At 35.7% G+C, this 14,171-nt stretch overlaps 1 protein-coding gene across 2 annotated transcripts in view; it reads left to right on the top strand.

The window, feature by feature from the left end:
- The window catches only part of Exoc2 (exocyst complex component 2), a 193,583-nt gene that overhangs the window by 69,657 nt on the left and 109,755 nt on the right, over positions 1-14,171 (top strand). For both annotated transcript variants that reach the window (XM_042680324.1, XM_042680325.1), the window contains one exon: positions 5,541-5,659. In XM_042680324.1, the coding sequence (XP_042536258.1) occupies positions 5,541-5,659 (119 nt within the window). The remainder of the gene's footprint in view (positions 1-5,540; positions 5,660-14,171) is intronic.

The following is a 14,171-nucleotide window of genomic DNA, read 5'->3' on the forward strand; positions in this document are numbered from 1 at the left end:
ATGTGTTTGGTATTACTGGATTTGTAGTATAAGTCTTAAAGTTCATTTGGGGAAAATTAGGAGACTGATGAAATGGTGAAAGTGAAGAGAAATAGCAGTTTAAGGGAGTTTTGTGTAGGACATCAGGATTCTTCAGAATACTAATACATTACAACTAGTTATTGGGTACTCACTTTTTAAAAAACATTTCTTTTGTTATTATTATCTCTAAGTAATTTTACAAAGAAGTTCCCATTTTACAAAACAGTATATGAATACAAGGTGTCTGACAACATTGTCACCCATCACTCCTAATCCATCCCTTATCTCACTTTTCTTTTTTTTTTAAATTGAGATTAGGTGATTATGTAAATTTCACATATTTCACAGTATTGTGGAATAGTGATACTTAGTTAAAGTCACAAACACATTTTTACCTTCACAAGGCAAAATGTCATTATCAGGGTCTATAAAGTTTGTGAATTCTGTGAGCTTTGACATTCCGATTATTTCTTCCACATCAGGTGATATTTACATTTCTATCCTTTTGCTTAGTGTAAGCTGTTCCCTCTTACCCTCTCATTCCTCTCTTCCCATCGCTATCTTTGAGTTGCTTAGTTCTTTTTCATCCATGTTCAGTGCAGCTGATGGGTCCCTTTGTTGTATGTTGTTCCATCTCCCACTTATTCTGTGTTCTCCTCCTTGCTTTCCTCTGTTGTGTGCATATATATGCCATATATATGGTCAGGAACATGGATTCATTTAGCAATGATATGACAAAATGAGTGGCTGTCCTTTGTTTCTCGAGTCTTGTTTACTTTGTCATATCAACTTGCAATTTTGGCTTTAGCATCCACATACCAGGGAGACCATGTGCCATTTGTCTCTTTGTTCTTGGCTTACCTCACTCAAAATGATTTGCTCTAGTTCCATCTATTTCCCTGAAAATGCCATTATTTTGTCCTTTTTAATGGGTACATAATATTCCATTATATATTGGTACCACAATTTTTGGATCCACTCATCAGTATTGGGGCATCTGGGTTGTTTACATATCTTGGCTATTGTGAACAGTGCTGCAATAAACATGGAGGTGTATGTGTCCTTGTATACTGGTTCCTGTTGCTCAGAGTAGATGCCTAGGAGTGAGATGGCTGGGTCATAGGGGAAGTCTCTATGTAGCTTTCTGAGGTAGCTCCAGACTACTTTTCAAAGTGGTTATATTACTGTACATTCCCACCAGCAATGTAGTAGGGTTCTTCTTTCTCTGCATCTCACTTTTTAAAGGCAAGAAAATTCTGCCAATTTGGCCTAAGGAAAAGCAGATCCACTGCTTAGTCACTCTTTCCTTACTGCCTACTGGCTTACCTGTGGGGTGGTGCAGTGTCATTGTCTATAAGGCAAGGATTCTTGTTGGGTCAGAACACAGCACTATTGCACCCTGAGAAGCAATTTTTGCAGTAGAGAAAATTGTGAAAGGTTTTGTCCATGAGCGGCTATCTGATTTATAAACATGTAGTGATCAGTAAAAGAAAGTTTAGTGATATATGTATCATATCATTATGTATATCTATGTATATGTGTGTGTGTATATATATATATATGTATATATGTATACATATATATATATATATATATATATATATTGCTACATTTTTAAAATAGCAGTAACAGCCAGGCAGGCACAAGGGGCTCATTCCTGTAATCAGGAGGCTGAGATCTGAGGATTGCAGTTCAAAGCCAGTCCAGCAGGAAAGTCCATGAGACATTTATCTCAAACAACCAAAAAGGCAGAAGTTGGAGCTTTGGCTCAAGCGATAGAGTTCTAGCCTCCAGCAAAGAAGCTTAGAAACAATGCCCAGGCTCTCAAGTCCCCAAATTGGCACATACAAAAAGCAGTAACATTGCAGGGCATGCGAAGAACACCTTAGAAGGAAGTAGTACCTGTCTTACTCTGTTCCAGTTTCTCCATCTGCATATGACAACACAGGCTAAGTCTCTTGGTCATTGCAAAGGGAGAATACATTTAAGGACTGCCGTTGAATCAGTTGCCATATGTAATTACATATGTAAATTCATAAAGTTTAGAGATAGCATACATGGTAAGCTTTTTGTATGTAATTTTAAAAAGTATTAACTTTATTTTTAGCTAGCATATCTTAAGTTCTCAATAAATTTCTTCCCAAATTTAGTGACTTTTCTTTAATTAGGGAAGTTTTTCAAATAATCAGTAATTATAAAATTACAGTAGACTATTGATATTTGTACATTCAGTAATAGGATCTGGCCTGAAAGTTGCTATGTATACAGTTGTGGAGTTGGTGACAGATAGAGGGAATGAGAGATACTGTCTCTGACAGCAAATTGGTATACCAAATTGGTAGGCAGAGGCTTTTGCAGTGGCTTCAGTGAGAGTAGTATAGTTGATTGCTGTTGCTGCTGCTGCTGCTGTATGAAACTTGGGGTGGGGGACTGAAATCATTATGCAGGCTCCAGAAATTGAATCTTGCCTTTCACACACAGCTTGGGAAGACCCTCCTCTTAAAGCTTGTTTTGTTCTTCTTAGGCTGCCTGTGAAAGGAAGGGTATGCTGGTGGACTTGTAGAACTGCATGAGTTTACAGTGTAAGCAAGCTGTATAGCAGTTACCCAACTGCCTCATTTTGTACAGATAGAGTTCCAGGAAGATGGAACATTTGGTGTAGGTCTGTGTGGCAGATGTCTTGATCCTTGCTGTCTGTGTTCCTTTCTGTTGCCTCATTGGTTATGAGTTAGAGATTTACCTACCAACTCATTCCTTATATTAAGTTTGCCTACAACAATATGTTAATCCTTGCCAGGTATACAGCTCTTTATGGCTGGTTTGCCATCCTGTATGGATAACAAGGGTAAAGATCAGATTCTTGCTACATGCATTATTTCATCTAACTAAAGACTTCTTTGTAACACTATCTTGCTATAAAGGAACATTGTAACTTTAACTAAGAAGCAGAGCTCCTCTTAGTCCTTCCATATCAGTTTGGTCTTGTCCATGGAAATGTAAAAATCATCACAAGTATGACTGAAATTTAATTCTTAAATTCTAAAACAGTAAACCTATGTCTATCATTGTTTGCCTTGTTTTTTCCTCCAAAAAGCCTTTTATGTCATTTATAACTAAGTACCAATAACATATATTACATTTTGAACAATTTTTAAAATGAAAGTACCTAATTTTTTGAACTTCATTTTAAAAGTAAAGAAGAAACTCTGGAAGAAACTTGAACAAGATATGTTGTATTATAGAACTGACACATTGTCTAGAATTTCTGATAGGACTTTATCTTTCTTAAGGAAATACTTCAAATGTCCTTTAACCTAATATCCATAAATAAGATAATAGAAAGTTGATTATCCTTAAATTTTGCACAGACAATGATCAGTGTAATTGCAGGTATATTAAAAAGTTGTGAATCAAGCTTACTGATTTCTCTTGCTTCACTGCCAAAGAAAGCACTCATAAAGCCATCCACATTCCTATCCAGCAGTTTAAAAGTATTCTTTAAAAGAACATTCCTGTATTTTGCTAACATTATATCTGAGGATTATGTGAACCAAAGTCTTAGGAAAGAGTAATTGAAGGTAAAATAAACCTATTTAGGGGAGATTATTGAAACAAATTACCCCCAGCAAGAAAGATAGAGGAGCATACATTCTTTGGGAGGGAAAGACAAGTGATACTATTTGCTGCATTTGTATTCTAGATAGTAGGAAAGACTTGTATGAGGAAAACTGAGACAACATTTTGAGGCTTTGGAATGAATTCCTCATGCCATGTACTGTTTTTCTTAGAATGCTAGTCTCAATTCATAAGGAGTTGTCTTATGTGACTGCTTAGTACAAGGAAAGTCCTTCCTTTTAATTGACTTGTCATGTTTTCACCACTCAACTAAGGCCTGTCTGCAATCTGTAACAGTCACCAGAGGAGGAGAAAGGCCGTCCATGAAGTATGAACCATACTGTTTGGTTGCCCTTTGGCAGGTGATCAGAGGCCACACCCCTTTTGAAACAGGGCCTTATTAGCTTGTGGTGGTGTCAGTGTAGATCGTTCTTAGTGCTATGTTAGGTTTCTTCTCAACATTTTATTTGTTGCTAACTTACTACAAAATGGATTTGCTTCTCCTCTAATTATCCGTTAATTTAGATGTAATGAGTGGCCATTACTGAAGAAATGTGGGAAGGGTATCAGACATGCTCCTGAGTGATTGAGATTTGGCTAAGGTCACAGCTTGCAACCATTAATGAGTAATTACCATTGATCAAAAATTTAAACCTCAAGACAAAAGACAGCTTATAGTTAAGAATAATTTTAAGGTAATTCATTTGAACATACTTTTAGAGATTATTTCATTGGATTTAACTTGACATGTGGACATATTTTATGAGACCTAATGGCCAAATCTTGAATATTATTTGACAGAAGTTTTTCATTTGAAATAAATTTAAATTGTGTAGGTTTGATTGTTTTATGCAGAAAGACTTTAAATGTTGTAAGTCTATTTAAAAAGTAAGAAAACATAGCATCTTGAACATTTCAATGTTACAGTGGGTCAATCTGTATCTCTATTTAAACAATTCGTTTTTTTCCCTTCCCCTCCCCAAATTATACCAACATCAAATACTGTGAAAATAGGGGTTATACCATGGGAGAGGACATACAAAGCAACAAAAAAATTACATGGTACCTTATAAATACGTTAGAAACAATAGCAAGGAAGAAAAAAAATCTATGTTGAAAAATGAACTTTACAATTTAGGTAGGGGGGTGGAGGGATGGGAGTTGGGGATAGAGAGATATAGCTGAGGAGGTGGGAGGGTAGGGATGGTAGGGGAAAAACAAAAGAGGAGGCAACAATGCTGTATAAGAAATGTACTCATTACCTTGCTCATGTAACTGTAACCCCTTTGTACAGTATTTTCACAATAAAAAACTTAATTAAAAAAAGTAAGAAAACACCCATTCGCATTATGTCTTCTGGAGGAATATTTTCTCAGACCTGAATTAATTTACACTTTAGAAGTCAGTGCGTGTTGTTATCAAATCTGCTTATATACAGAAAGTGGACTTAAATTTCAGGAACCCATGATTAGGAAAACAGTGCCATACTGCCATCTAGTGGACTTTTCAAGCCAAATAGGAATTTTAAGTTGAAATTTTAAAAAAAACACCCATGTGCTGATGTCTCCCACCTGTTTAATGTAATAACTGCTAACCAAATGGAAACACTCTGTGAACTAAATGTAAATATAAAGAAAAATTTTCACCAAATTGGTAGGATCATTTGGTGGGATCATTGGTACAAGCATATTGTATTTTGAATTGTCTTTTATGCAAATATCTAATTTTTACAACATACAGGTTTGTTATCACAATTGTAAGAAAATATATGAATAAATTTCATTGATAATTAAGACTCATATTGGCAGGTTATTTACTAATTTATAATACTTTTTTTTTGAAAACTGGTACTTCATCCTTCTGCTATCATCTGTAACAAGCAGCCTGAACTTGCTTTTTCTCAGATATCTGTCTGACCTTCATGCACCGGGTGACCCTGCTTGGCAGTGTATTGGAGCCCAGCACAAGTGGACCCTTCAGCTCATGCACAGCTGCAAAGAGGGCTATGTGAAGGACCTGAAAGGCAAGGAATTCTTTTCTGACTTATATGTCATGTCAGTACACTTTAGGAATGTTCCTGATTTGCTTGATATCCATCACTGTCTTTTTTGTGGTTGTTTTTATTGTTCCTCTATTCTACTCTTTAGCTTTATACCCAAGAGTGAGTGATAGAAGAAAAAAAACTTTTTAATATATTAAGGTTTATGGTTGACCAGCAGGGTTGACAAAGGTTTATTTTAAGGAATGGTTACAACTTCATAGGAACATGATGCTGTAGGAATCATTGGTCTTCAGTGGATGTGAGTTTCAAATATTGTTTCATCAAATACATGTGGGGCCTCTGCTGTGTTCCAAGCAGTTGCCAAATGCTACATAGATAGCTGTGAATAAAACAGACACAAGGCCTGCCTCATGAACTTAGCAGAAGAAAGGAAAGATATTAAGCATGTAACTAACCAAATAAAGTTGAGATAGAGATAAAAAGAGAAACAATAGGATATTCTGAAAGGTAATTAAGTGAGGAGAATGTACTAGGGAACCTGTCTCAGGAAGGCTACATGTTAGCTAAGAACTAACTAGAAGTTGCTTCTTAGACAGGCTCCAGCCTAAGAAAGGGAGCTACCTGTGTAAAGGTCCCAAGGTAAATTTGAGGAAAGAAACTAAAGCTACATTTGCATTTAAGTTTATTGACTTTCATTTGTGTAATCCTGTCATTCAACAAATATCAAATATATTAAGTACCATTTTTACTCCAATCACTTAATTGTCAACACAATAAACAGGCACCTGGATTAGATGACACCATCTGACAACATAGAGGAAAAAGACAGGTAATTCAGTATTGTATTGGAGAACTGTATATATGCTGCTTTTTAAGGCTGGAGAAGTTCTGAACATTGTAGGAGCACTTAGAATCTGATTTAAGGTTTAGGATTAGGGAAAGTGGTGCTGAGATTGCAAGGTAGTGACATGTGTTTTAAGTATTGAAGACATCTGTGTTGGTCAGTTTAAACAAAGAAGGAAAGAGACCATTCCAGGAAGAATGCAGGGTTTTAAGCCACAGAAGACCACTTCTGTGTGAGGCAGGAATGTATGGCTGAGAGCATGATTATAGTTGAGGAGTTGAGGCAGCTGTTAGGATGTGCCAGATCTTCGTCCATAGGTTGTGGAAGAATGATAAAGGAAAAATCATTAGATTTCTTTTAAAGGATGATAAACAGGGAAGCCAGATAGGAGGCTGGCTTGGTAACTTTGGTACTTGACTGCTTGGAGGCAGTGGAAATGTGATATGTATGGGTTTCAAGGCTATTTAGAGGGTGAAATGGATTGGACTGGGTGCTGGAAGAATGGAGGAGAGGTGCATGGGGCCTCTCAGATGTGTTTGCCATGGTAGCTCATTACCATGTTGTGCCATTGAGTCAGGGAATTTAGGAGAGGAAAGTGGTTTCCCCATTGATTTGGACAGGTGGATTTGGAATTGCCTTCTGTGCGTGAAGAGATAACCAGTAGGTAGTTGTTTAAGAGTAAGAGGTTTGGGACCTTACAAGTTGATATATTCACTCAAGATTAAACAAGAGAGGGGGGGGAGGGAGAGAGGGTGGTGGCGGGGGGGGGGGGGGGAGGGAAGAGAAGAAGAAGCTGGGCACTGGGGCCGCACACCTGTAATTCTAGTTACTCAGGAAGCTGAGATCTGAGGATGGCCATTTAGAGCCAGCTCGGGCAGGACTTTCAACTCCAGTTGACTCTTATCTCCAATTAACCACCAGAAAACCTGAAGTAGTGCCATGTACAAAGTTATAGAGTGCTAGCCTTGAGCAAAAGGAGCTCAGGGACAGTGCCCAGGCCCTGTCTGCCCAGCTCCATGGCTGACAAAGAAATAGAGGAAAATCAAGGACAAAATCTTTAGGAGCCACAATGACAGTAGACGTCACAGTAGAAGGACGGCTGCAAAGGAGATGATAAAAGGGTAAGTATAGTGTAGGTGGGAAAGGAGAGCATAGTGCCATGAAGGCAGAGGAGAGAAAGAGTTATCATATAAGCTTTAAGATAAGCTAGATGAGTTGCTTCTAATTTCTGTTGCTTTTGATGCTGTTTTGCTACACATGGTGAATTCTATTAAAGGGATTTTGTGTGGACCTAATTAGTGACCTCTAAAATCATACATTGGAAGGGCGGGGATAATGCAGTCATAATATTCAATGTATATATGTGAAATGGAACTTGGAAAGTTGAGGAGATGAATGGGGTTGGGGAAGATAGGGAAGAATGATGAAAGGTGTGACACTGATCAAAATCCATTGTATTCAGCAACTGACATGTTGAATTGAAACCCCCTTTCTATAACTACTTAAAAGTAATTTGAAAAATAAATAGTATATCAAACACACACAGAATCAAACATTAAGTATAAGTAAATCTCTGCAGAGTGAAGACATTAAGAAGCTAGTGACCAGTGAGAAAGCATCCCACTGTCCTAGGAGGGACTTCAGGAAATACTAAGGAGGATCTAGGAGGACCTTTTCTCTTTCCACCAAAAGCTGTAGCTTTGTAGGACTTAACAGGGGCAGCATAACAGGGGCAGCATCGGAGACAGTCCACCAGCTTTCAGCTGATGCCACTTTTGTGTTGTGGTCTGACCCCTCTGCTTGATGACAGAGTATATGTTTGCTTGGCAGTCTCTGGTTTCCTTAAGTTAATTGTAGCTGCCTGTGGAATGCTTAAGCAATAAAAAGGTGAATAATATTTTACTTGTCAGAAATTGCTTAGGAAAAGTTTGTCCTCAAAAGATACTGCCTATATTTCATCTAATATTTTGTTGTTGTAAAGCCACATTGTTTTTTTAAAGGGTGTACTTAAGAGCCTAGTTTTGAAATGAAAGCTTGTTGCCTTTTAAATTCAAAGAAAGTATGTTTAAATTCTTTTATTATAATAACTGCATTTGGATTGTTAACACTGGAGAATAAAGTGCTACTAATTTTTTTTTTATTAAATAAATCCACTGATAGAGTAGAAGAACTGAGACAGTTTTGTGAAGTAAAACTATAAAGTAGATAGACTATAAGTATTTCCAGCAGGGAAAGAATTCTTGGTGCCTTAAAGCTCCTCTTTATGTATGAATCTAAGAAATTTTGATTAACATATAATTTTTAAAAAAAGATTTTACGTGGTAGTTTGGTCGAAATGGTAATTGTGGTCCTCAGAGGAAACTTTAGGAACAGAGGTGTTGATAGATTGTCAGAGGTGGTCATTCTACATACAAAGCTGCCTTTTTTCCAAGAAAGCTTCTTTTAGGTGAAGAATTCAGTATAGAGGGACCATAAGATGAGTATTCTGTCAGTACTGAGATAATCCCTTTTGTAGATTTTAGTTTTTGCTATAATAATATACAGGAATGCTAGCAGGTGGTACTCTTCAAGTTACAACCCAAGGATAGCCCCCAACTTCAACACACCTGGCCATCATTCCCAGATAGCCCTTGTTCCTTCTGTGCGGCCTGTCACTGTAGCCTGCATATGATCTTTCAGTTTTTCCACAGGAAGGAAAAGGAGGTGAAAAAACAAAAACAAGGATAAAATTAAAAGAAAACTTAAGAGTTTGACTGCTGTATTTTTCCGGCCTGAACTGTGTGACCATTTGCTTCCGATTGCCAGTATCTAAAACAGCCTACTCCCTGGCATCATTGCATATGTTAAACTTTTACCACCTTGTAAGAATTCTTCTTTCGAAATTCCTGTGAAATTAGTGTAAAGTTAAAGTAAGTTTTCAGGTTTCCTACAGGAAAAGCTTTTGGGTAACCCCCCCCACTGGCATTCTCAAACAAGATTTTTAAAGGTGGTCTTCGGAAGTGTCTTTTTCTTTGTTCTGAAAGTGGTTGGATCTAACTCTTTAGGTACTTGCTAGTTATGTCTGTTAACTTGATAGAAAAGTCACTAGTTTGTTCATAGAGTAGTTTTTCCTTTTAGGTACAGGCTTTAACTAGGACTTCCCTAAATGATGTTTAGAATTGGAGCCTTAGCTTACAAACTATCAAAAAAGTTTTTAAAAACCAAAAAGCAGCAGGAAATATACTTACTTATACAAGGCTTGGATTTTCTTTGAGAACTAGGAAATGGTATATCTGAATGGTTTATTCTGAATCATCATAGTGGACCTACTAAATATAGGCTATGCTAAATATATATCTTTTAGGGGGGGTTAGAGATGTAGCTCAGGGGTAGAGCAGGGTAGGCCCTGAGTTTGTTCCTAGTCACTGCAAACAATGTACCTTTTTATTAAATGATTTCACCGTTGATCAGATTGTTAAAGATTTGTTGAAAAAACAAAAAAGGTTTATGCTTCTTCAAGGACTCTAAAGTATAAAAAAATGTCACATTTTCACCTGAAATTCATAAACTATGTGCATAAATTCTTGCGGCTTATCTACAGTTTTGTGAATTTATGTAGTATCATTAAACTATATTTTTTTCTTGAACTTTAGCTATGACTTTTATGTATAGGTAGATTTCCTTGCAGTATCCATTTGGAAATTGACAGCAGATAAGTTGAATTTTCTTCAGAGTTATAAAAAATATTTTCATATTTAAATATACAGCGAAGTACATTGTAATATATGTTATATTTAATAAAATCATAATTTTTAGTTAAAATTGTAATGTAGTTTATACTAATAAGGCCCTTTTATGGAGTTTATTTTCTAGAGGTTAAAAAAATAGTTTATTTTCCAATGTTTATCACAACATGAAACCAGAATGACAGAGGTCTATTTAAAGAGAAGAAAAGGAAAAACACAGCTGCAGCAAGCACAGATATGAGGTAGTAGTTTGATTTCCATCTGTTCCTTGTAAGTCAGTCCCTTCCATGTTGGGTATGTAATCTTCATGCAACAGCCGCCTGGCTGACTTCTGGGGTTAGTACAGGGTCCCCTTTACTTTTCATGTTGAGACAAGAGGCTCTTTTTTAAATTGGTATTAGCAGATGACATACTTATTGGGACTTTACTTGCCTGCTTTATATACTATTTGGAAGATATACAGAACTATGTATATACAGAGGGGTGAGTGTGTGTTTGTGTGTGTGTGTGTAATAGATTCGGGAAAGGCAAGCAAAAGGAAGGTTTCAGTTCTTTATTTCAGTCAAAATTATTTTCTTTGCAGTAAAGCCAGAGTGTGAGTTTCTCTTCTTTTTTGTCCATTTTTCAGAAAGAAAAAAAAAAAAGACCCTGGTGATATTTCATGTCTTGAATTAGTTTAAAGATGTATGTATGTATATATGCAGGCAGAAATTATCACTGTTGTATTTAATGTAGTGAAGGTTTATATAAATAGTTTTAATCACTAGAATGTAGATTTGCAGGTTTTTATACAATGAATGTAGATAGGTTTTAAATCTAAGTTGGAAAGCCAGTTTTGCCCTCCAAAATAATACTAATAATTAATTGTAATTTAGACACTTTTTTGAGAGGTAAATCTAAGACCTGAGAACTTGATTTACTTTTGGAATAGCACTTTGGATTCTATAGTAAGATGACAGCTATTGAGTTTTGGAGGAAATGTATGTTAAGGTTTCTTTATTTCTTTTACTTTATAATACATTGAGTTCACCTTTATTAAATGAGACAGTTAAAACATACAGTGCCAAAAGGACCTTTTCAAGTGAATTATCCTGGCAGCTGGATGCCTTGGTTTGGTATTCATCTCACAGAAGACATCTTATAACTGGGATTGCATGTCTCCGGTCTCTTTCCTTCACAGAAAGAGAATTTTGACACTGAAATGTCAAGCAAATGTTAGTTCAGTTTGTACACGTTATTTGGTCATTTTAATATATTATTATAAATATTTTAATTACTTTGTCATTTTGTAATAATTCTTGGACATATTTAACTATATTTTTAATTTTCTTTCTCATATAACTTATATGTAACTGCTAAAAAGTGAAATACCTTAACAAAAGCATGAATAATTTTAACTACTCATTCTCCTTACTTTGTGTGTGTGTACTATAAATATATGTAGTAAGTACATGTATATACATATATAAAGTAAATACATATATGTATATACACATATATACAGCATAAACTGTGTTGAAATATATATTACAAACTCCCTGGAACCTGCTAGGACAACCCAAGATGTCATGAGTTCACAGAGGTATGTCAGGTGTTGACTCCTTTGGTTTGATTTGGATTCAGCGATCCCCTTTAAATTGAATAAATTTCCTTAAATATCTAGAGGGAGTCAGAAGATCAAAAAGAGCATTTTTATCTGTTGACACAGGTATAATTAGTAACGAATTCGTAATTCCCCAGCTTTGGCATTGAAATTCTTCTGTGTAGTATGCTTGAAAGGACTCCCATCCTGTGGTGTTTGGTCAGCAAGCAACAGTGGGTGGTCAGGCTGCAGGACAGGACAAGAGCCCGCTGTGCACAGGAAAATGTGTTCAAAGGTGTTTAAGGGCAGTGAGGAAGTCATCTGCCCTTCTGAGAGTCCAGGATTGTAGATCAGTGTGGCCTACTATTGTAGATTGTGAGAAAACTTGCTGTATGAGGCATGAAGGTTGAGAAAGTACAGTACATTTATTCACCTGGCCTTGCATCTGCACACTTGCAGGAGGAACTTTCCTTTGCCCTTATGTTGTTAAACAAATACTGGCTATTATTTGCATTTAAAATAGGAAAAACCTTTGCACTGTAAGAGTTGAAAGGATTTTATTGATACATGGAAGGTTTCCTAAAAGTCATGGTATTCTAAGGTATAATAAGCACCTTAAAATAAAATCTCCTTAAGCTTTTTAAGTTTTTAAAAATCGATGGTTGTAGGATATAGTTTTAGTACAGATCATTAAGTCTGGAAGCTTTGTGGAGAGCTTTTGAGATCTATAGGCTAACCAAAAACTGAAACACTTAGTAGACATTTCACAGTTGTTGGAAAAAATAGCAAATGTTTCAATTTGTTTCTACTAACTTATGAAGGATAAGATAGCTAGAATTATTTCACTAAGATTATTTCATTGGTATTCTGGAGAAAACAACTTCTTTAATTAAACGCCTCCCTTTTCCCAACTATTTTTTCTCTAATTTGTTATTTTTTAAAAATTTTGAGTTCCTAAAGCATTCCAAATTTCTTAGTGTTTCTTGGTAACTCATGTATCTGTGTAGTTACAATCAGAACAGCAATTCCCTTTGAGAGTGTTGCTAGTTATAGAAAGGTTATAGAAAGGTTCTTTGGAGATAATGGCTCTTGACTGTCAGTAATGAAGAAACATAGTTATGTGTGCATATGTTGAATATCAGTAAGTCTTTAACCTCCTAACCACCAGTAGATACAGCTTTTATTTTGGTTAAATTATAACTCATACTAGATTGTAGAAACTAAAAGATACAATAGACCACAAGAAAATATACAAGAATTTTACTTATACCATGTTTCCTATGAATACCAAATAGAATTCTAGAACCAGAAACACAGCACACTGTTGTTGTTGTTTTTGTAGTTGTAAAGTTTTGTGCCTATGTCAGATTTTGTCTTCAGGTACTCATTACCCTGTAGTTATTATATGTCAGATATTGTTGATAGAATGTAGTGAAATCATTTTGATCTTACAAGTATTTATTTTCACTTGAGCATATTTATTGGTAACTATACTTAATGTTTTCAAAATAGCCACACTGTGAAGTCCATAATAAATAATATTAAATCCTAATTAAGTTTTCATTGTAACCTGTTTGTTGTCTAATATTTTTGTGGTTAAGTTTCCTATAAGGCATACTTTTCATATTTGCTCTATATAGAAGTCAGCTTTTTATACATGTAGACAGGATATGGTTAGTATTCTAAATTGTCACCTAATCAGCAGAATGTGCATGGTTTTTATCTTGTTAATGGTGTTCATTGAACACTTAATCTTCAGACATTCATTTAATCAGAATTCTATAGCTAATTTTTTAAAGTATCAATTAAAAAACAACTTGTTAGCATAAATTAGTTATATAGAAGGGTTTCCTTATAGTATTGATATACATGCATATTACGCACTTTGTTTAAATTTAGCCTGTTCCTGTTACTCTTTCTTACCCCTTATACTTCTCATTGACAGAAGTAAGTGTGTGTGTGTGTGTGTGTGTGTGTGTGTGTGTGTGTGTGTGTGTGTGTGTGTGTGTGTGTGTTCTATAATGCTAGGGATATAACCCAATGTTAGTGTGAGACCAGAATTTGATCTCCCAACACTCAGAACAAAACAAACATGGCTTTTTTCTACTGCCCTCTCACCCAAAAGAAGTCATAGGGAGATTTTATTTCTAGAGAAAACTTACTACTGAGAAAACAAATAACCTGTCAAATTTTGCATTAATGCAGTCAAAAAACAGTCAAACACAGCTTTATTCTCTGTTGCCTACTAATGTTCCTCGCAAGCTAACACACCACAGTTGTGTGGATATAGTTGACTGTTACCCTCAGTTTTCAGCAAAAATCCACCAAGACATCATTTCACTTGCAGATGATATATACATCATGAAAGCATGATATAAGGAA

The sequence above is a fragment of the Dipodomys spectabilis genome, unplaced genomic scaffold, assembly GCF_019054845.1.
Source record: "Dipodomys spectabilis isolate Male_0828 unplaced genomic scaffold, ASM1905484v1 ptg000059l, whole genome shotgun sequence".
In the NCBI taxonomy this organism is placed as follows: domain Eukaryota; kingdom Metazoa; phylum Chordata; class Mammalia; order Rodentia; family Heteromyidae; genus Dipodomys; species Dipodomys spectabilis.